Below are 24,804 nucleotides of genomic sequence, written 5' to 3'. Positions count from 1 at the left end.
CTGTGATGTTTTCCACAGCTGTGCTTGCTGCTGATGTTACAGAAGCTTTAAGCAGTGGCAAAGGTGAATTGAACAGAACTAAGGTTAAGCAGCCACTGCAATCCTTGGAGACAAAGGATTCTCCTGTAATTAAGAATTTTAACATAAGTGATAGGCAAGGTAGGTATACAAGGATATGAAATGTTTTTCATTTGGGAAAGATTATGGATTCAGAAATCATTAATTTTAGCACCTTAACAGTAAACACAAACTAGCTGTTTATAACACACAAAAATTTGAGTTAGAAAAAAACACTCCATACATCAGACTGTGGATTGCTGCTAAACAATTTGACATGGAAGGGAGGCATTACAACAACAACAGTCAGAGTGGTCAGGCTTAATTTGACATCACCACTTCTGAGGTAGGATAAAACCACCCCAAATTGTAGTGATCAATGATGAGCAAGATGATAAAAGTGGCAGCTTATGCCAGCTTGCCATGGCCAAGTCATGCTGGTGTTTTATTTCAGTATTTAATGGGCAGCCATTGAATTGTTATTGAGTTTTAATCATAAGATCGACTCAAGGAATGAACTTGCCTGTGGCAGTAGCTTTTCCCAGAGGTGCAGCACTCTCTGGCATGGGTGTGCACCTGCACCATGCTTGTGTTCTTGTGTTGGTCCTGCTCTAATGAGTGTTCAATTTTTAATTGATTTTCCAGTGAAAGCGGGCACCAAAAAATTGAGATTGGTCATATCTGTTGTACAGAGACAACAGATAAATAACTTATTTTATATGTAAAAATAACATATATGTGCATATATATAATATATGTATAGATATTATATATAATATATATTATATATGCATATATAACATATTCTATTATATATACCATATGTATATAATATACATGCATGTATATAACATATTATATATGCATATATTATATAAATTTCTTATATGAAAAAATAACATATTTTATATGTAAAATAAAAGGAATTTTTTTTCTTACTCTCTTTTTTAAAAATATCTGTACCAGGCCAGCCAACCCCTAAGCACAGCCTGCCTCCTGCAGGTATCCTATATCATGATACTGTAGGTAAAGTTCAAGAATAATGCAGAAAATACATGAGAATCAGGATGGAGACCTCACTGGAAGCAATTAAAAAGGATCTACAACCATCATTAAGATTGTATTCATCATCTGTTCTCTGCCTTGACACTATTAAATACTTCACAGGCAGTTCATATACACTTGCTATTCAGTGACATCATAAGTGGTAAAATATTATATACTACCAGAGTGTCAAATTTTGCACATAGTCCTAAGATAATTAAAGCAGTTTTCTGTAATACAAGGTTTGACACATTAAGGATGATTTCCAGATCAGAAACATATGTACTTCACAGTGTAATTTCAAAAGTACAGTATAGGTGCTGTAAGGTTTGATAATTACCTTCCAATTATAAAAGACCAAAAAGATGTCACATAATACCTTTTCTCACTCAGTTAAGCTTTCACTTATGCTGAAAATTACATTTTCTATATTTTACATGATAAACGCCAAACAACTTCCAGTAATAAACTTGAAAACACGTAATTAGAGGACTAATAAATCTTGCTTTAATGAGAAACAGCTGTTCTGTTCCACTGTGCCTACAGGACATTCCCATCTTTGGCTCAAGGTTTGCGAACATTTCGCATTAATTAGACTCAAAAAGAATAAAAGCAGTTACAAAGCTAAATTTTAGGTATGTGTTTCATCTGATAAATAGTGAATAAATGCTTGACCTGCCCTGTTTTGGCCGTGCAGGGGCTGTGGCATGGGTGCCACATTCCCATCTTTGGCTCAAGGTTTGTGAACACTACGCATTAATTAGACTTGAAAAGAAGAAAAGCAGTTACAAAGATTTAGGTGGGCTAAACTTTATTTTTGTGTTTCATCTGATAAATGGTGAATAAATGCCGTGCTTTGGCCGTGCAGGGGCTGTGGCAAGGGTGCCCAGCTGTGCCAGCAGGCCGTGCTTCCCAGGAGCGCCCTGCTTTGACCGCAAGCCGCCCGACCTCGGGTACCTCTGTGGCCGCTGCCCTGATGGGTTTGTTGGGAATGGCCGGAGCTGTACCAAAGTCCCCAGAGCAGGTACGTGCTGGTTTTTTGAATTTTACAAAGGTTTTGCATAGAAAGGTGCAGGGGGATAGAATATAAGAAAATAAAGGTAGTGTAGAAAGTAATCTTACCCCTAAGGAGTTGCAGCTGGGCCAATTAGCAAAGATTAGGAATAGGCCTGACTTTAACAGGCCACAGCTGTAAGCAATGAGAAGAAGAGTGCTACAAAAGAGGGGCGTGGGTGGTTGAGGAGGGAATTGGAGTCAGTTGGCTACTCTGTGAAGAAGAAATAGGCAGTGCTCTGAGGAGGTGCCCACGAGAAACACCAAGAAGGTATGGAACTTTTGTGATAAGAAGACAGCAGTATGGAACCCCTGCAATAAAATAACAACAGAAAGGCTGTGAGGCAGTGTGAGCTAACATGGCATCACAACACTCTGGGATCAAGTGCTGGTGGCTGTGCTGTGTCACTCTCACCTGGGGAGCAGCTGGCAGGAATTATTTCAGCAATATCTGGCTCCATGAGTTGAAATCCAGTAGATATACTACCTCATTTGTTACTGGGGGAATTCTTCATGTCAAGACTTGTTCGGTGATATGAATCACCACACCTGTATTGAATCACCACATCTGTGTTTCTGCCACAGCACTGGCACAGGAATGCAGGACTCGTTTCCTCCTCAGTAAGATCAGAACAGGACATGATAGATACATGCCAGTATAACTCAGCCCTCCTTCCTTCTTAATTCTTCTGTAAGGCATCTGTTCTGCAAGGTGACCTGTGAAAACAATAATAAACAAAGTGTCATGCAAGAACAACTGAAGGCAACAGATAATTAAATAATTTCTGTGGTATTGTTCATAGCCTGAGCAATAATCTTCCTTGGGGAGCTCAGAAAATCAGCTGCTCCCATTAATCTGTGAGGACTGAAGAGAAGGCCTCATTAACAGAGATCTTCTGCTGTGGTGAAAGAAAAGCTGTGTCCTGACCTCGGGCACAAAGTGACACTGACACAGCTGTCATCTGATCCTGCTCTCTCTCAATGATATTCCAATGATTCAATGTAAGGTTCTGGATGATTGTCCCCTTTTTACTGCCAGGGGTGCTCATGTTCATTCCTTAATAACAGTAGTTGCCAGGTTAGATTCCTTGACATCTTTTTCCTAAGTATTCAAGACAGAGTGGCTTGGAACCTGTCAAATTGTTCCCTGACCTCCTACACTTGACCAACCCCCCTTCACTTCCCATTCTGTATCCAAATCAATGGCTGTTACCTTGCTGTTATATTTTAACACATTCTATCAAAGTGGGAGCAATTTTACTGCTTAGGGTAGGTATCATCCAATCTCTTGGAACTATAAATTGATTTTAGCCAGTTCTCAGAATCTAAAGGTCACAAAAATAAACTCAACATTTTTCTCTCCCTAGCAATGAGTATGTACAAAGTATTACTTAGTCTGCCAGCATCCCTAAGCCAGCTATTGACTCTTCTATAACTTGGGGAAGCTGTAAAAGTGGTTGAGGAAGAAAAAAAAATCATTGTGCATATAAATAACATTTCTGTTATTGCCCAAAGCTGAGCCTTGTCATTAATGGGATAATGGGAAACACATTGTGCACCCCAAAGGTCCTTTAAATGCTGTTGAGTAGAACAGACATTCTACAGCTGCAGGTATTGGTACAGTAAATCAGGCACACTTATACTGTGCTTATATAAATATTAACCAATAAATTTGTCTGTGTTCTGGAAAGGGGAATGCAGAAAGAAGCTGCCATTTGCTGTGATTCATACCTGCCATATACAACTCCAGGCAAAGATTAAGAAATATCCCAGGTATCAGGACCTGAAACAAGTACATGCTTCCTTCAAAAGTGAGCTGTACATCAGAGGCAGGGGGATTGTTTTACATTTTTCTCTTGAATATGCAAACTGAGCCAGGACTTTATGCTGGAAATGATGCCAGCTTGAACACTTCAGGAAGAGAATGAAGAGGAATTTTTTTTTTTGTTCCAACAGAAGCTTATATTCACTCCTGTGAATTATATCACAATGCAAGCAATGATAATCTTGTGCTTCAAGGTTAAATGAGAGTAGTCACTTGTTTTAATACTTAGAAATGGAAGCAATTGTTGCAGCTTTATGAGTGTCCTAAATTATGGCCAAAATGATGGGTTTAACTTTACTTCCCAAGTGCTTTGCCAGTAGAAGCAGAAGTATTGTGTAGCACTGATGATTAAAAGATATCAGACAAAAAAGAATTAACTCTCAATTAAATTTATGTACAGTTGTGGATTATGATTATTGTGAAATCCTCCCTGTTGTAATAATAGCTTCTATCCCTTGTAACTTATGCCATCAGTCTTCAAATGAAACAGAACAAATCCTCTTCATCTTGCTACAGTGCTCGTGAAGGTACTGAGATTATGTGCCACTTCTTTCCAACTCAAGTAATTTTAATCTAAAAATACTCCTGTTAATCCCTATTTTGTACTTTTATTGGCTGCTTTTCACATGAAATTATAGTCAATTGCAGTGATTTAAGGATTAAAGGATAAGTATTTCTTCATACCAAAACCACAAAAATTACCCAGCTGCCTTTGTAGGCTGCTGAGGAGAAAAATATTCCAGAGGAAAATTGCTTCCTAAGTCAGTGTTTGATGAGCTGCACCCAAAAATTCCTTCAATTTTGATTTATAATCAACAAAGTACCATTTCCTCAGCATTGATACGTGATAGGTATTCATCTCTTGAAGTCCTTGACTTACTGCAAACTATGTAACTCTAAAAATAACTTTCTGAGCTATATTTATCTGCTCTAAAAATGCAGGGCCTCATTCTGTTCTCACGCATTTTACCTGGCTTATATCTGTAGTTTGTACCACTTTAAGATGGTACAAACTACGCTTTAAACCAACCACACTTGGTTGCAATTTTTCTTGAAGTACATCAGAACAGTCTTATAGGAAAGCCAGTATGGAATTTCACATATAAAGGGAAGTGATATTTTTTTTGTTTAAACAGATTCTCCTATCAGAAACAAAAAGCTGTTCCTGTCCCTTTCAGACCCATAAAGCAGGTATCCTACATTTATTTTAAAATTTACTAGTAGGGTCAAAAGTCCCTTAAGTCTGCTGGCATTGCAATAAAGAGGAAAGCCTGAAGAATTTAAATCTGTCCAGGCTTCCCTGGGCACATTTCACTTTTGTATAAAATATCTGTTGCTTTTTTGCTAGAAGAGGCAGACCTAGTAAATCAAACCACCCAGTATCATTGGTCATGTTGTTGGCACAAAGAAAATGAATATATCCTAATGGGGATGCTGGTGATGTTCCTGCACGCTGCAATATCCGTTCTCGTCAGGAGCTGTGGGTATTTCTGCAGACTGCTTTCATCACTCACAGTCACACAGATACCCATCTGTTTGCACTTTTTTCAGCAGGTTAGAGAGGTTGGTGTCATCACAGAGGATTTATTTTTTAACTATTAGTAAATCAGCAATTTTACTGGACAAAGCAGTGCCACATCCATCACCCGTAAAAGATTGTTTGTTCAGAGCCAGCTCCTCCTGCCCCTCCTGGTTTAGGCAGCTGAAGATCAAGGGAGGGGGTGATTTTATGATCTCTGTAATCGAGTTCTGCTTTCCCATTCAGAACAGCACTGCAAGATCTCCTGTCATAGCAGTTAATTTGCAGTATTGTAGACATTTGGCACTTGCTGTACTTTTGCATGTGCAGCTATTTGTTATGTTTACGTGCTCTGTGCTTCACACTCCTCCAGTGTCTGCACTGTGCATCTGAATTCACTTTGATTTTACATCAGAGAGACCTCTGTCACCCTCTCATTTGCACCACTGTCAGATCAACATCAAGGTGTGGATTTAAAAGGGGAATAAAACATTTTGAAGTACCAGAAGGTGTGTGTCTTTAAACACACACTGCTCAGTCAAACACCAGAGGAACATGTTCACCTTAAGTTTTGCATTCTTACATTTTAACTTGGAAATCACTTCTGTCATTATTAGCACTCATCATTAATCACTACCCATGAAAAATAAATATCTCCAGTAAGAGCTTTGGTCGCTATCTCAAGGTTTCATGTCTGGAGATAACTGCAGGAGTAAGGACTTCTTACTGCCTGGAACCAATCAAATGATTTTGTTTCAAGAGATGACTGAGGAATGTAATAGATTCCTTTCATCTTTTATCTAACAGAATTGATGAATTTGCATTAAAAAGATCAAGGCCCAGCTTCCAGCCTCACTTACCCCGGTGTAAATCATAAGTGACTCCACTGAGCAAGTAGCATTACCCTAATGGACTGAGCTGAGCACAGCTCCTGGAAGACACAAAAAGCCCCTGTTAAGGCAGGCACATCACACACAGGACTTTTAAATCTGAGATCTGTGTGTACCAATAGGTGTAGATAAAAGGCAAGCACTGCTCAGCATTCAGAGGGTGCTTTGCAAAGAGGAATTAACCCATCCTGATGTGGTTTATGTAATGAGTTACATGGCCCACGTGAAGGCAGGGATGGAGATGCTGCAGCCATCAGCTGTCAGGTTGTCTCAGATCGTTGCATACACAAAACAGAAACACTAAAAACACAGCAAAAGAGACTCTGACCTGCCTCTGTGTGGTGAGAGCTCTCAGCTCTGCCTCTGGGCTCCAAAACTGGGCAGCATTGAATGTCTGGGCAGCATTAAATGGCTTCCAGCTCCTAGCTCTGACTCAGGCCACGGAAATTGTCCACAATCCATCCCTGGAACGCATGGTGGGAGCTGCTGATCCCTTTCAGAAACACTGAAAGTGTTTCTAGCTGGGGTGTATTTCAGGACAAAATGTGCATTTTTTTTTTCAGATGGAGCAGTTATGATGTAAAGATGTCTCCTTCAAGGGGTATGTGATGGAATGGCCACTGAAGTGGGGTTAGAAATGCCACACAAAGACATTCCATATAAATTTGGTCTTGTGAAAGAGTCGGTTTTGCAAATGGCATGTCAGTAATCTTCACATGAGGCCTGGACCAGCCTGGCAGTTTGGACATAAGTTCTGACCCTTTCCTGCCCTCTGAGTCTGTAATTGCCACTGGAAATCCACTCCTGTACTTGTCAAGACAGAAAGGGATTCAGAGACAGTCTTTCTGATGTCTTTCTCCTCCTTAAGGATACCTCATAAAATATTAAGTATTTTCAGAAAAATATCAAGAGACCTTTACAGTATATGCCATGACCCAAACATAACAACCAAAGTAGACACAGTGGGAAGAATATGTTTAGATAATTTAAAAGATAAATGGTCTCCAGCTTCACTGATCCATACACTCTGTCAATCCAGGACTTGTTAAGTGCTTCCAATACAGATGATATATTTAGGAAATGATGTAGCTCAGCAATAGAAGACCAATGAAGCCCAAGCCATAAAACCACTAGGGAAGAGGACTCAGCTATATGCCATGAATAATATTTACATTCAATCAGAATATCAAGTACAGATTACATTTCTCTCCTACCAAGAATGTGCCACCTTTTGCTTAAGCAATCACTGGGCCATCATGACTTTTAAGTGATAATAACAACTCAGGCTCCAACAAATAATCTGCACAGGATACAGGCTCAGTAGTTTTTTTTTTTTTACATTGACAGAGCAGAGCAAGATTATCTTCTCTTAGAATATCCAGGCTCATTTAATCATCCAGCCATAATAGCACACAGCTTTTAAAGGGAGCCAGCCCTGTTTGCACAAATTTGACAAGATTGCTGTTTTGTTAAAGGCATTTAAAGGCCCCTTTAGACCTGGAAGTAACTCAGACTGGACCAATATCCTGACCCCATTAAAGCAACACAAGAGTCTTTCCACTAAGGGATAAAGCAAAGAAGGATTTGAAGATAAAGGACTCTGAAATAACACAAAACACAACACAGTACAGGGTTTAAATAAAAATAGGTGTGAAATATACAGACTTATCACGGTCAGGACTCATTTAAGATCAGTTCCTGAGCATCTTGCTGGTTTTGAACAGGTATATAAAGGTATAGTAGGACTTCACAGGACTTTCTTGCAGAACCAGGGGATGTTCACTGCCAAATCACGTGAATTTTGCCCCAAATGTTACACATCACATGAATGGGGTTGGTTCATTCCTGAAGGGACACATCAAAAGCCTATGGCCAACACAAGCCAACTGATCCTCTGGGATGGAGGAGAAAATCACTGCCCATGCTGATAATATGTTAGATTTAGAATTTCAGAGAATCAGAATAACAATGTTGGAAGGAACCTCAAAAGATATCCAGTCCAACCTTTGTTTTCTCAAAGAGAACCAGCTAAGTTCTTCTGTGCCACACCATCTGAAATCTTATTCTAATTCCTTGCCTTTTGATTTCTAAATTGGAAAGAAAGTCTAGGTACTTGTCAACGTAATCAGTTGAAATTGTGAAGAATTCCATAAAAGCATGAATTCACTGAGAGTATTTATGCATGCTTACATGATTTTTAAATAGATTCATTACTGGTTCCCAGTAAGGCATAGTTCACTTTGCGCCTTGGCTTTCATATGTAAAATAGCTCAATTTTTATATGTTTACAGCTCAAAACAACATAATTATTGTTTTAGACCATTTATTTCTTGAATTGAATAAAAGAACTATTTCAGTAATTTATTCTTTGCTATTTCTTTGCTGAAATACTTTGAAGTAGTTCAGCTATTTTTTTCTTTGAAGAAATATTAGGGCTTTTCTTTTGAAGAAATGAACTTTCTTTATAATCTATTATTACTCTTCTAAAGGATTCTACATAGATATTTCAGAGTATTAGACAGGGATGCTTCAGAAATGATCTGCCTTAATTTAGCCTATTTTGTATATATCTATCAACCTGTTCATGCCATGAGAGAGCCTGAAGACCCACGAGGCATCATCAGATAAGAACACAGTTTCTATTAATTTTTCCATCTATCTCACTTCTGAGAAGTAAAACATACTGTCAATTCTTGAATAGAAAATATAATTTGGTTCCATGAACTCAATCTTAGCACCACCTTTGCAGCTGCTGAAATAATGCAGCTTCAGGCTCCCATAATTGGAGGAGGCAGAGCACAAAAGAGGAGGGGTAAAAGTTCACACCTGAGAGATGGACAGGGAACAGTGAAAGGAAAGGTGATAAATCAGCTACAGGGGGATTAAGTGGGAGATCCAGGGTGTGTTTTGAAACACAGCCACATTTCTCCTTCCCTTCCTGTTTTCTTGGCTGGGAATTGAGAGGAAAGCACAGGAAGAGCCCTTGTGAGAGCAGCAGCAGCAGCAGAGAAGGGGTTGGACCCAAGGGATTCAAAGGGCAGGGAAGGAGATCTGGCAACAAAGCAGAGAGGGGAGCACGGCTCCTGTGCCAGGGTGAGCGCCCTTCAAACATCCTGAGCTTTTTCCAACTCACACAAGGGAAGTTTTCAATTAAACCTTGAAATAAACTGGAAGGTAGACGAGGTGTTTGAGAAAACATTGCTTGTAACAACATAGCAGGTTTATAAACCTCCATAGGCAATCCAAAAAATAAAAAGATACTGATAAAGAAAATTGTTGGTAGAGAAGGGGAAAAAATCCTTGTGTGGGGAGTATGTTCATATCTTTGCAATCAGTAATTCTTACACCATTTTAAAAATCCTGTCTCTTGTGACCCGGATGGTAAAATTTGTATTGAAAACATACAGAAAAAAAATCCACATAAGAGGAGGAAATGTAATGCACTAGGATAAATTTCATATTTAAAGCTGTTCTATCAGTTTCAGACTGGAGTATGAGACTAGGACTCCAACTCATGGCCTAATAGTATTCTTATCTATCCAGGAGGCGAAAAAAGGAGCTGATCACATAAATCTATGAGAAATCTGGCTTAAATGACTATAAACTAAGGCACTATTAGTGCCCCAACTCTTTGTTCTTCTTAGTTTTTTCTGTCATGTAATCTCCATAATTACTCTTTAATTAATCTCCACAATCTCTTAAACGTCATGAAAGGTTTTTTGTTTCTTAACATCTAAATCACAGTGTTTTCTTTTGAAAGAGTTTTACAAATAGAAAAAATATTCCCAATTTAAAAAGAGCTATACCTTAGCAAAATCTTTCTAATAATTGCATTTGTTTTTTGCATTTGTTCAGTATGAAAGGGATAATCTTTATGTATTCCTTGACACATTTTAGATCAAACTGAAAACTTTGTCAAGCAGTCAATATTATCATTTATATCTTCATGAACTGGTTCTTTCCTGGCCAGCCATCTCAGAATCCCCATTTTCTTTAAAGACAGCAGTTAATGAATTGAGATGTCAATTATATTGCTCTGAAAACCTTGAAGCAAATGAACTGCACAGTGATGCAAAAATTATAAATGACCTTTAATGTGACATAAGCAAACTCACTACCTCACACTCAGGTAATATTTTCTTGGATACTCACATAGATTTTCAACACCCCAGAACTGGAAAAGGATCCTAGAACTAGAAGAAGTCTAGACTCTCCTTGATAGCAGAATTTAGACTCCCTTCCATTTGTGGGAATCATTTACTCTGAACACAGAAAGTCTCATAAACAAGGTTTAGTGGGTGAGCTGACTGAAGATCCCAGGTTTTCTCCTCCCCACAAGTGTTGTGTTAAAACAGAATGAGTCTGTATTTCATTGGCACAAGACAAATTTGCCTTGCAAGTTCTGAATGGTGTTAGGGAATTTTGTATGTGCAGCTGCAGCCACGCTGGCAAACAGAGAGCAGAGGAGTTGTTATAATCAGAGTGATGCAGAGTTCACAAACCATTCCCTGCTGCTCGTGATTTTGGTAGGTGAAGGGGAAGAAAATTGCTCACCAGACAGCAACATCAGCGACACAATCTCATTTTCTACCAGGCTGAAAGAGCTCAGGGATAGTGAACTAGATGTTCACCTTTTAATTTCATCATTAAAGCATCAAGTGAGTAAATTTGCCCATCACAGAAGAGGTGGTTTGAGAGCACAAAGACTGAATACTCCTGTAGAGATGGAGAGACAGTTGTGTGACTGCTCTGCTCTGTGCTGAGCTGTGTGGATGCGAGGCACACCACATTTGACTTTCCAATTTTTTACATTAAAAAATATGTAAAGGATCATTAGGTCAAAAATTAGGCTCCTATCTAAATTTACACTAATATCCCAATCACAATGAGCCTTTGAAATGCTTTTTTTGCGACCAAAATAAATCCTGGAAGTAACTCTGTGTAAAACTTGGGAGGTCGAAGCTGTATTTCACTAAGCTGGTGAGGAATTTATTCTGGGATTGTTGGAGAAGGGATATGGGGACTGGGAATTCCAGCCAGCATCTAATGTGGGGAGCTTCTGGATGCTTAAGAGGAAGGAAAGGAGAATCAAAACTATGTTATATATATTTATTTATGTTATATTTAGGAGCAGGAAGACATTAGGGTATGACTGGATGGCGAAACAAGAGATGTAGGAATTAAACACACTCTAAGTACAAAAGAAAGTAATGCCAGAACATAATAATATAAAATAGGAAACTAAGAGTTGATGAAAAAACTGAATTTCCCTGGAGCATCCTATTGCCAGCTGCTCTTGTTTCCCTTTTCTCACTCAGTAAATACAGAAGCAAATATTAACATGGAAACATACAGAGGGAAATGGGAATATCCTTAGCACTCTAGTAACAAGACTTCTTAGACCAGTGTAATTTTTCTGCTCTCTCTTGACATTTTAAATAAGATTTATGTGCTGGTAGATGTCTCAAATTTTAAATGATGACCCACACAGTGTAATATGTCAAAAGAGCATTTCTCTGCCAACATTCTTCTGAATGAGAAATGGGCTGGACAGCAGGTACTACTAAATGTTAATAGCTCTAAAACTACACAAATTGTAAATTTATTGAATTGTGTTAATAATGAATCCTTAAAATGCTCACAGAATTCTGAAGGAGCTGTAACTCAAGCAGAATTAAAGGTGCCCATAATCCTTTGAAGTCACAGGCAGAGGTGGCCACATCCAGAGGAGTTTAAGGAGAAGGAGCCAGTCTCCACCTGAAGATCAAATTGGTTTGGGGTATTTTATTAAATTAAAAGGGAGAGAACCACTTGAGATTACATGGTGATGCTCAAATCATTACATAAATATAAAATTACACTCATATTTAAAACCCAAAAGGGAAGTTTCTAACTCTAACAGCTACAAAGAGAAGCATGGCAATGGAAAGGTGATAAATACTTATATCTGCAGACAGCTTAGACAATTGTTTGAAGTGTCAGCTGCCAGTTTTGGTCAGGATGGGGCTCCAAGGCACATGGCTTGGGAAGAGCAGTGTGAAGGTTTGTAAGTCTAAAAACCAGCAGAGATGTGGGGGAACAGCACCAAGGAATATGGAAACCAGCCTGGTGCACCCTGCTCTAGGCAGGCTGAGAAATGTGAATGTGTGCTGCTTCAGTGGCAGCAGAAATAGGTGGGGTCAGAAGGGGACATGACTTCTCTTAATTCCAGTCTGGATCTGGTCTTTTTTTGAAACACTGTAAATGTGGGGAAAAAAAAACAAAACAAAACAAAACAAAAAAAAAACAAAAAAAAAAAAAAAAACAAAAAAAAAAACAAAAAAAACAAAAAAAAAAACAAAAAAACAAAAAGAACCTTCCAAAGCTCCAACCAAACAAACCATAAACTCAGAATAGAAAAAATATATTGGATTTCTTTTCTGTTTCAGAATGCTGATGTCTCACCCTGGGTTTAAGAGCCTTCTCTGTGAATGGCTGTTTTCACCAGTCTCAGTGGTTATTTTTATTCCCTTGGGAATGATGTGGATCCTACAGATTTGCTGTGCCTTAGCAACACCATGATGGCACTGGAGAACCAGGGGCTGGCTGAGACAGCTCTGATTTGTGAAATCCCAGTGGGAAACCCTGGGAGAACCAGAGGCTGGAGGGTCACAGGCTGGGGGACCCCTGCACCACATGGATGGAAAGTGTCTTGCTGTCCAGCTGGATGAGGGAGGTTAAACGTGTGTCTCAGAAATTTGCTCTCTGTCACCCTTGCTCCGATGCTCCCCAGAGGGGGGACAGCAGAGGGATCTGTCTTTTTGGGACCTGATCCATACAGGAATGGTCTCTGCTCACAGAGCATCAATAAGAGCAGAGGTCCTGCCATGCCCAGCTGGAGCAGAGCAGCAGCATCTCTGTCCCTTATCTGCTTCTGTAAAAAATAAACTCACTTATTCCACTGCTGCCCAATTGCCCATTAGCTTGGGCAGAAATACTGACATGGAGTGAAAATGTGAGTTTGTTCCACCATACAACCTTGAGCACTTCACCTTGTGGGATTTTTGTGGTGATTTCACCCAGTCCAATATGCAATCACAGGCTGGCATAGCAGGGAAAACCAGATTCACACACTCACAGTTTGCATTGATAATGGGCTACACATTGGAAGATATTGATCAACAGCAAGGAAAATAAATTGAAGTAATGCAGAATTTGAGAAAGCTGCTGACTACAGACAACTGAGTCTGCATTCTTTTGGTTTGCTTTCTTTGTTTAAGCTTATTTAGATTCTTGGAGGGCTGCAGAAAGAAATTTTCAGGTATTTCAGGGAAAAATCTATCATGTTCTTACCTGAACTAAATTGCACACTGTCAATGCAAGCAAAAATCTGAAGCAATGAAAGCTGAGAGGGCACTCAGGTCAACACCCTTGAATGACACCAATATCCTATGAAGTTTAGTCACCTCTAAAGAGTGGCTGAGGGACCTTTATCAGTATATATCATAATGAATGACCAACAAAAGTGTGTCACTACTCTTCAGTGGTAGCATTTGAGATGTAAAAATTACCTTATCACAGAAATACTCCAAAAATATGCTCCCCCATACAGGGAAAGAGGAAGTTTATTTGAAGGATGGGGATCTCACCTCTATTATCTGCTAAAGAAATAAAAGATTTCTCTTTCTCAGGTAGTCAGTCTGATCCCCTTACTAGTTACTCAAATTTAATTGGGAGGAAAACCCATTTAATTATGACACAGTGGAAGGAGCTCAAAGCTATAATCAGGGCTCATTTTGGAAATTTGTCAGAGAGGTCATTCAGCCCTTCCCTGTCATTCCTGTTGATTTCTTGTCCCTGAATTAAATTTTCTAAGGGCTATAATGATCATCTATTACCGATAATTTTCTGTGGAGATACTTCTTTCATCTTTCTCTCATTCATTCATTTTTAAAAATCCTTTGACTTCTCCTATCTTCACATGCTCTTTTTGCTGATGTCCTCCTGCTTCATCATCTTTGTTCTCCCACTGTGTGTCCCCTCATCATTCACCAGCCTTACTTGGGATACTGAAATCCATGTATTTGCCTTCTGCTCCACTAAATACACATATTTACCTGCTGATGGCCACAGCTCGATCCAGCACCATTGTAAATCTCCAAAACATTGTGCTTCAGGGCAATAGAAACTCATCAGCTGACAGCAGAATGACACTATTTATCAGCCAAATAAACACTGCTTTGTCTGCCAGGATTTGTTTTGGTCCAGTCAATGCCCTAACTTTCATCTGACCCTTGCCAAGCATTCCTTGCTAAATATGGTTAAGATCTCCATCAATGGGAGATTTTAGAAAGTGATTAATATTTATATTTAAAGAAAGAGGTGCATCCTGCATGGGGTTAACCCCAGAACCAAGCGAGGGTTGTTGTTCAGGATCCAATATATTCCATATCCTACAGAGTGAGCGTGCCAGAACCGGTTAAAAATAGCCTCTTCCATTCATTAGCGTCAGCAGATGGCCATTAATCTTCCTGAAAGTATTGATTCAAGCTCCTCGTCTCCACTTTCAAGGCCCTTCACAGAGTCCCCTCTGCCCATCTATCATCCCTCCTTACACAGCTGAAAAGGTGGCTGGCTCTGGGACAAGTGGGGGACAGTAACAAACCTCGCACGCCGCCCCCGACGTCTGCAGGGAGCTGTGCACTGCACCAGCAAAGCTCTTCCATTTGTCTCCTTTAAAAGCTCCCCTAAAACTTCCCTTTGCCATCAGAAGGGCTGCAGAAGCGTTCCAGAGTCACCCACTGGTGTGATGGCACTGGAGCCTCTCCAGGGCATGCTCTTGGCGAGGGCCATGTTGACAATGTGTGTTTCTCCACATCCAGAATCCATCTGTGCCAAGCTGTGGTGTTCTGTCTCCTTGACTCTAAGAGCTGGAATGCAGACTCTGAGTTATGCCCTCAGAGCATTTCCCAGCACAGGCAGGTAATAAGAAGCAAATCCTGGCTCAGGAGGTCAAGAACTGGAAGATTCACCACAAAGAAGGTGCACAGTACCAAAACCTCACAGACTAGTGCAAGCCAAAATTAGTAAAGCAGCACTGCAAGATTTTGCTTAGCTGCAATTTAACCCCTGCCTATCAGCCCAGTGCTGCTACTCAAATAATGCCTGACCTTCCCTGAGACTTGCTACCAAAAATATATTTCATCGGGTTCATGAATGCCACCCTTCGAGTGTCATCATTGCAGTTCCCTGTGCATCAGTGCTGGTGTCACCTATAGCAGACAGCTCCACATAATTGCTAAATCAGTGGGCATAAACCTTCCTGTAATATCTGATAATTAACTCTTTTACTTCTAGAATTGATGTTCTGTTGTTTGTTCAAAACTCAAAAGTTCACTGTGGTCCCTTTCAACTCTAGACCAGCAAATTTAGCTAATATATATCTTCCTTCTGCCCTAGTTTCAAGATCATTCCAAACCCACATGGACTCTCCTGGAAGAAATAATGATGTTGGAGACTCTCACCAAGATGTATCTAAGACACCAAGAAATACATTTTCTCTTCTTTCCCAACCCCAAATCCCAAGACAAGATATTACATTCCTTTTGGAAAGAAACCCTTCAGCCATTCACACTCCATCCCTTACAATGGAAGGGGAGACTTCCCAAGCTCAGACATCACCAGAAAAACAGCCTGATATGGAGTTCACAGCACCTGAGAAACAACCTTTCCTTGAGAAAAGAAGTGATCTCACACCCCTTCTGCATGAGGAGCCAGAGCCCATAGCCCCAGCTGTCGGTGTGACCTCCCACCCCCCTGTCCATTTTCAGCAGCACAAAGAAACGACAGCACGGACTGTTCCTCCTCATCCCAACACCAATCCAGGCTCATTCCCTGCAGGCTCACAGACCCATTCCAGGCATGGTTATCCTCCTAGGAAACGGCCCAGTGGAGTCTCAGTCCTGAGGAACAAAGCACCCCAGGGTTTCCCAACAGAGCAGCCCAGAGCATCTCCCGTGGCCGTGCATCGCCCTGTGCCTCCCCAATGGCTGGGCCCCTCCCTGGCTGCTCCATCCCGGGGTGCAGGCTCTGCTCCTGGAGCAAGGCTCCCAGCACACCCCTCAGCAGCCAGGAGGGGCTTCAGCAGAGCAAGGGGGGCTGTGGGGCTGCCCAAAAGCAGCAGTGGGGCAGTGTGTGCTGAGCTGCCCTGTTTCACGGGTGTGCAGTGCCAGCCAGCTGAGGATGGAGAGCTTCAGTGTGGTCCTTGTCCCCCTGGATACAGTGGTGATGGAATTACATGTGAAGGTAAGGGAGAAAAGTCTCTTTTAAATGCTCTACTAACTCCAGGTCTAATAATTCTCCAAAGTAAAAATTAATTTTTATTATAAATTTGGAGATTTTGGGGCCATTCTGTTTGCAAAACCAATTATATCTCAAAATAATAAATAAAAACTATACCTTTGAAACAGCTCTTTCTGCTTACAAAAATGATCTGTTTATTTGATACCATCTAATCTATTAAAACCAGGGACAGATTGTGATCTTGCTTAATGCCAGATTCATTCTACTAAAGTCATGGCATTCAAAACCATATAAAGTTTCTGTGAGAAAGAGAAAAATTGATTCTACTTCTCCATACAACACATTCCAGGAAAAACTAATTTTTCTAATATCTTAAAAATTACCTGTAAATATCTATCTAATATCTCAAATGTGAAACTGAACTTGTCATCTGAAATGTATAGCACCAGAAGGGTTTTCACAGTATATTGAGTTATTTATTAGACACCTGAGAATCCCTCCATAAACCCATAGGATTATGTACTTTGTTGAAGCAATGAATTCCCTGGCTTTGCTATCATTAATCACACATTTTGCTGGCATCCCTCTGATAAGTTGATATCTTAACTGGCCTTCCACCACACAAAGCAAAAGTATTTGTAACATTCATTCCCCTCTTTCTTTTCTGGTGTCTCATTCCTCATGCACAGAGCAGGTGCATCTCAGCCATGATGTACTAAGGGAAGGACCTTGCTGTAAGCCAGGTTTTGTGGGGGAGTGAAGCCCCCAGCACTGCTGCAACTACAACAGAGCACTATTGGAGATATAGTACAAAATGTACAAAAAAAGGTCTTTGTAATGTTGAGCACTTCATTTTTTTGCCTATTTGCACATTTCTGAAACGCCCCTCCTAAAGCATTTAGAGTTACTTGGCACAAAGGAGTTTGTCTTTAACTTCTGGTTTATACCTAGAGATGGAAAAGCACCAAACAGGTTCTGATACTGGGAATCTCAAAGCAAGTCAGGCCACAGGAAGGCCTCTCCTCAAAAACCCATCCCATGTCCATATGAATATTTACAGTCTGGACATAAGGCTGCTGCGTGTTTAGCAGACACATCAGATTACTACTTAAAACATAAATCTACCTTAAAATGTAAATCTCTCTCTGCCTTTTGCTTGTGAGATGCTTCCTTCAGTTACTGCTATTACTGAAAATCTCCCTGGAGAGTCCTTAGGATGAAATACTTTATTACCAACATCATTCTGCATCTTGGGGCTCGATGACACCATGCACAAATATCCTTTTTTGTCTCTTGTCAGTGTCCATGACACCTGACTCAATAATCATCCTGTCCCTTCCCTTCTCTTCCCCACCCTGAGCCCCCTGCACACCTGCACCCTGGAGCAGAGCCAGTGCTGTGAACAGCACCCATTGTACCTCCCGCCGTGGATGTCCCTTCCCATGTCAGATGAAGGTGATCCATCATGACAAACTGAAAGGCTGAAAAATGAGGGCAATTTCTTGGATTAAGGCCTGTCACAGCCTCAGCTATCAGCACCTTGGGGTGCCCACACTGCACCAACTCCCCTCGAGACAGCCGTGCCCTCTGGGAACAGGAGGCACAAATACTTGGCGAAAAATCAAAGCTTGGATGAGAGCAACACTTGCAAAGTCTCCAGGCTTCAACACAACATCCTTGGTAAGCCAGCAAAATGTCAAGAGACTCAGACACTATTGATAGTTGTCACCATCTTATTTCATATCAAAATTCAACAAGATAAAAGAGCCAGCCTGCTGATAGCAAGTTTTAATGCCTTTGGATCTTGAGGGGATATGACCTTTGTTTAATAAGAATGTCTGAAAATAATCTAAAATAAGAAGTACTTCACCAAGTGGTATGTATGCTGTGATAGAATACAATTTATTTCTTTCCAAATGTGCAGATTCAAAACCAGGCTTGGAGGACTCATAGGAAATAAACATAAGCAGCATTCTGAAAACTAATTTCTTTCCTAAAGTATTTAATAACATATTTAATATCTTTAATATAAAATGCTATATATATATACACATTTATACCATTTATAAAATATATATATACATATACATATACATTATGTATATACACATTTATATAATGTATACATTATATACATTTAATATATTTAATAGATAAAGATATTTTATATTTTTATACATAAAATTTTATATCTTTAATATAATTATCCCTCTGGACAAGCCCCTCAGCCTGCCTGTCACAGCTCATTTGGAAATCCTCTCCCTCTGTTTTGTCACCCTGCACTGGGGGTGACACAATCTCAGGACCACAGGATGGAAGAGAGCCCTGGGGACCATCAGGTGTAACCTCCTACCTTCTGTTGGACAAACACAGCTAAATGTCAGTGTGTTTGGCTCATATTCAGATATCCAAACTGAGACATTTTCAGACTATTTCAGCAATTTCCATTTGGATCACTCCACCACTGCTGACATGTGTTGCCTGTCAGAAGCAGAACCCTGCTTTTGCTCCTCCTGCTTTGGTGTAATATTATTACTATAAAGAATATTATTATTATTATTATAAAGATTACAGATTATTTTCCTTCTATCAGCAGCCATGTACTCTGCAGGTGAGGGGAGATGAAACAGTGCCTCAAGGCTCTGCAGCTCTTTCCCTTCCTGCACAAAGGAAATAGGACCTTTTTGTAGTAGCCTAATATTCAGACTTCACAGCGCAACAGGGCTTTAAAATCTTCATTTCAGAGCAGTGTTTTGGAGACAGTCAAAAATAAAAAATAAGTAGGGGAGGAGAGGCCTGCTGTAGTCCACTGGATTCTCCCACATTTTCTCCAGCAGAAGATGCTCTCTGGCATTTCTGGAGTGAGCTCAGCCAAGCATCTCTCGGGTGATGAGGGAGGTTTTGCTAAATACCTAATTTTCACTCTGAGTGCTGTTTCCAAGGATATCTGCAGTAAAAACCAATGCATTGGTACAGTCTCCTTCTATCAGGTTTTGGGACAGCAAAAATCACCTGCCCAGGAGCACTGCAGGAGCAGCAGAGCACAAAGAGACCTTTACACATTTCAGCTCCATGTGCCAGTTGAATAAAAAGCTAGCACTGTAATGATGCAGAAGGAGCCCAGACAGGATTGGTATCAGATATCAAAGCATTTCTGACATTTTGTCTGTGGCACATGTGCTGCAGTGATGTGTAACACTTGGGGCTAACACTCTGATATATTTTTTAGTGTTGTTCGCCCCCCTAGAGCAGCTCCTTGCCATCCTGCCCCCGTTCCCCGCTCTGCACAGGCCATCACTTGCAAAGATGCTGCATCCACTGGGCAAGGAAAAGGGGAAAATGCTGCCATTTCCCTGGGCTCGGCTCACTCCCCAGGGTCTGTGCATATGGCACTGCCTGAGAGCAGCTGTTGGAGCTCCTTAAGGTGCCCCAAGGTGGAACACTGCCTTTCCATTTCATAACAGAATTCATCTGAATGAAAAATTCTGCTCTGGGTATCATTGTTGGGCTTCTTTCTGAGAGACCTAGACCTGAAAACGGATGAAACATAAGGATTTAAACCAAATTTCTTGTCTTCTTTTCTTCTTTTGTTTCCCTGACTCCAAGCTCCTTTGATAGGGATTTTCTGATCACTTAAACTATACAATTAAAAAGTCAGGCCCCATTTCATAGAGTACAGACAATTATTTAAAACCATTTTGGATTAGGTTGACCATTAAGGAGTCCTTCTGGTATTTCAGTAGTCACAAAAGAGCCTCGGCATTCCTGTCAAAGATAAAGTTAGAATACTTTAGAAAAATATTCTTAAGAGGGTGAAGTCAGCAAAAATCTGAATTATTTAATTGGCTTTGTACAGCATTTTCAAGGAGCAGGGGAAGTCTAGAACAATGGGAAGTCTAGAACAGTGGGAGTGATGTTTTCTGCTCAGGAGTTAAAAACACAGCATTGCCTTGACATTACAAAACCACTTTTCATAATTTTGATAACAGGAGTAGTTATTATGAGATGGAGTAGTTGGGAAAGCATTATGACTTCACCATGCACAGCCGCACGAAATGTGAAAAAAATTGGGTAGCTCACATTAATTGTTTTGACATTTTACACCCAAAAAGATCTACCATCAAACCAGAAGTCCTTTCCCTTTCTCCAACAGCTGCCAACTGCATTTGTCTGGCAATATGTGGGAAAGATATAGGGATACTCTCTGGAATATCTTCTCAGAAATTATGGATCACATGCTCCAAAACACCAAGGTGATGCCTTGGAACTTTATCCTGTTCACCCTTTTTAGGTCAAGTCTGATTTCACAGTTTTCTACCCTAAAGTCATATTTTTCTGAAAGACCTCATTATTCACTTATTCTCTGTACAAAGGCTCTTCTATAACTTTTTTTTATTTATCCTTCCATCTTTTTCTGCATCTTTCCCACCTTCACTGTAGCTTTTCTGAGCTGAGAGCTCAGCCCTGCCCATGGTATTTAAGATGGAGTTTGCCATTGGTACAGGCCATAAAGAAGTCTGGCATTCTGTGCTCTGCTCCTTCCTGAATCTCCTTTCTGAATCTCTGCTCCTTTCCTACCACTTTATTTGGGATTTTTTGGCTGCAGAGGAGCACTCAGCTGACATTTCACAAAGCAAAATGCATTGGTACAACCTAGCCAGCGCTGGTGCCTGCATTGGTATTCCCAATTTATTCAGTCAAGTTTCTCTTGTTAATATTCCAGTTGCTGTGATGCACATTCCCCTCACAACTGGGCTCCAGACTGCTGGACTATTTAAATATGCAATGAATTAATTTAATTGCAGTAACACATGCTTTAATCCTATGCTTCATTTCATTTATCTGTGCATCTTACATGCAAAAGAAACGCTTCACTCCACAGCTTTCCAAAAGAAAAAACAACAGCTGAGGAACTTTCCTTTCCCTTTTTTCACCTTGCCCTTGTGCTGAACACATTAAAACTTCATCTGCACATTTAGGAAGTTAGGTTAATGTATCTTTGAAAGGAAATAAATAATGTACAATGAAACAAGGTAGACTTCAGCAAAGTCTGTCCTGATCTGACTTTGGTGCAAATTTCTGAGCAGGCAAAGCTCTCACAGCTCCAAGCTTGGCTGTATTTGCACAAATCCAGGGCCTCACGTGGGGATGGCATAGGGAGTTACTCACTGTGGAGATGCCAAGCAATAACTCCATCCTGGAAGACATTTGCTGATTAGGCTATGGAAAATGAGGGAAAAAACACAGCATCTGGTATTCCTGAGTGCCCCTGAAGTTATTGCAGAGAAACTTATAAAAACTGTATGATCTCATTTTAATGGAAAATAGAAGTTTGGGGATATTTCCCAAAAAGCCTTTTCAAAGGAAACAATAATGCACTTCTCCATTTTCACCTCCAGATTTTAAATTGTAAACATAAACATGCGTACACTTGACAGCAAGATTGACCATTTGCAGCAGTGTTTTCCTCTTTGCTGCTATTTTTCCCTATCCAAAACTGCTTAGTATAAAAACTCTGCAATACCTTCCTACAATTTAGCAAATGCTCATGGAAAAAAAGTATTCATTTCAGAAGATGAAAGATAGAAGTTTGGGAAAATAATTTGACATAAGCAGTATATTTCTATTACAGTGGGAAATGTCTTTTAAGTGAATATTACTCTTACTCTCGCAGAGGAGCCAGTGTTCAGTTTTTATCTCTTGCTTTTCACCAGTAATAGAAGAGTTTTAAACATTATACTATTAAATGTCACCATAAGAGCTAAATGTTTTAATATCCAAAATACCACGTTCCTTTCTGACAGTTCAGATGCATCTCAGGATGTGCAAAGGCCAGATGGGAAGTGCTCTATTCACACGGACACACTTGCTCTAAGTTCTACACAAACCAGGCTGAAATAAAGCGTAAAACGCTTGAATGTCACCGTGCTTGGCACAGCTCTGAGGCACCTGGAGCCTTTATGCAACCATCATCCTGCAGGAAAGGCAATCACATTTCATGTACTTTTCAAAGAGTGGTATATTTTTTTCCCCAGGTTTTGTACCCCCTTTACAAAGGGGGACAAAGAAATCACAATCCCAGGTTGCTCCAAGCCCCATCCGAGCTGGTTTTCGGACACTTCCAAGGATGGAGCAGCCACAGCTTCTCTGGGCAACCTGTGCCAATGCCTCGTCATCTTCACAGCTGATAATTTCTTCCTAACACCTTATCTAAATCTGTTTAGTTGTCCAGACAAAGATGATTTGGGTTTATCCCTTCTTTTTTTATTTTTTTCCCCCACAGATATATACTTGGAATTTCAGCTAAGCTCCTGTTGATTTGCAAATGTCTCAACCTTATCTAATCAAAACTAAATTTAGCTTAATGACATTCTCAGCATATACGGTATGGATCTAAAATACACTTGTAAGTCTCCTATTTTCAGGAAGGTCAAATCCTAAAGTTACATAACGCAGCATTGAAAATGTCATCATTAAATACCAAAAACATTTCTTCAATGCTATTTGTGTCAAAGTGGCTTATTAAACAGCACCTTCTTGGAGTTTGTCTTTTTTAATACAATTAGAAAATGTGTGAGGGCTTTCATTATTTTTTTTGGATGGCAAAGTTCATATTCCATGGCCTGGTGACAATCACAAGGGGTGATGAGGTCTTTAACACAATAACTGCATTTAAATTATGTGGCTCCCCAAGAATTAGTCCTTCATTTAGCTTTCCATTTCCATAGCCCATTTTCCAGCTTTAGGAACAAAATGTGGTGCATTAAGGTTCTCTTCCCTCGTAACAATACTTAAAATGAAAGATGCTTTGTTTCAGGTCTCGTTAGCTTCATTTTGCTTTTTCCTTGGAATAACCTTGCTTAGCCTCATATCCTTCATAAAAGACAAAGCTCTGCCAGTGAAGTGAGCCAAAGTACAACATTTTTCACTGTATTCACTTCCCACACACAAGGGAAGACATTTTTCATTCTGTTATGTGAGGTGCCCTTTTTTTCTTTTTCCAATAGCATGAGGTGCCTCTGGAACACATTTCTTGCTCTGCTTCTGCCACAGAGTTTCTCCTTTGAGTCTTAGAAATCATCCTGTCCCTTCTGTGATGATTTTGTCCCTTCACTGATCATTCTGTCCCTTCTGTGATCTTCCTCCTCCTCTTTTGAGTTTGCCATATGCAATTACCTCTTATTAGAGGGTTACAAAAGAATTCTCAGGTACCTGCCTTAGATCTTAGATTTAAGGGTCCAAAATCTCCAGGCTCCCTGTACAATAAAGTTTTTAGATTCAAAATTATCAACATTTGAAAAACAAGCATGCCTTCAGCAAATAGCCTGTTTCAGGCTTTTCACACTCATCCTTTCCATACTCATCCTCTTCATTTCACAGAATTACAATAAGTCAAGAAATCTTTACCTAACTTGCTGCTTTGTCTGCAGAGCTCATGCTGTTCCTTAAATATTAGCTTTTTTTGCTTAAATGTTTGCCATTTTGCTGACAAATCCACTCACAAGTCTTTTCTATGAGGAAGAAACAATCTCTGCCTTATTGTGAGTTCTGACACCTGTTAAGGCTTACTGACCATCCACAAGGCAAATTTCTAGAGAGGGATGGGCAAGGTCTTGAGTTGTGACTTCATCCATCACTAGCCTTCCAAACATGTCCTTAAAAACGTGCCTGCTCATAAATTAAACATGATTATGTTGAAACCATTCCCTTGCAGACTCCATACAGCTGCTCATTAGTGCTGTGCCGCTAATGGGATAGCTGCTGCTGTCCTGCAGTGTTTTCCTCAGTCAAATGACTCACTGGATTAATAAAATGGGATGGGGAAAGGAGTAACCTGTGCAGTGCTCACAACCACAGAGAATTTCATGTTTGAACTGTGTTTTTTCCCTCTTGCAGCTCAGTGTGAGCCCCCGTGTGAGCATGGAGGAACTTGCCTGCCTCACAACACCTGTTCTTGTGCTTATGGATTCGTAGGGCCTCGGTGTGAAACAGGTATGTATGAACTCACTCAGGCTTTCCTCATCACATGTTTCAATTAGCAGAAAATTACAAGAGAAAAAAAAAAAAAAGAAAACCACCAAAAAACCTTCTTTTCTTTTTTTCCCCCTATATTTTCCCTTAAAATGTTTCTTGAA

At 40.1% G+C, this 24,804-nt stretch overlaps 1 protein-coding gene across 1 annotated transcript in view; it reads left to right on the top strand.

Annotated features, from left to right (window-relative positions):
• LOC131560789 (von Willebrand factor D and EGF domain-containing protein-like) overlaps positions 1 to 24,804 on the top strand; it is a 172,950-nt gene that overhangs the window by 120,204 nt on the left and 27,942 nt on the right. Inside the window, exons 19-22 of the mRNA XM_058809741.1 lie at positions 19 to 159; positions 1,970 to 2,125; positions 15,827 to 16,672; positions 24,566 to 24,661. Coding sequence (XP_058665724.1) covers positions 19 to 159; positions 1,970 to 2,125; positions 15,827 to 16,672; positions 24,566 to 24,661 — 1,239 coding nt within the window. The remainder of the gene's footprint in view (positions 1 to 18; positions 160 to 1,969; positions 2,126 to 15,826; positions 16,673 to 24,565; positions 24,662 to 24,804) is intronic.

This window comes from Ammospiza caudacuta, chromosome 8, assembly GCF_027887145.1.
Source record: "Ammospiza caudacuta isolate bAmmCau1 chromosome 8, bAmmCau1.pri, whole genome shotgun sequence".
Lineage (NCBI taxonomy): Eukaryota > Metazoa > Chordata > Aves > Passeriformes > Passerellidae > Ammospiza > Ammospiza caudacuta.
The sequence above is the reverse complement of the archived record's forward strand: the minus strand, read 5'-3'. Positions and strand labels throughout refer to the sequence as shown.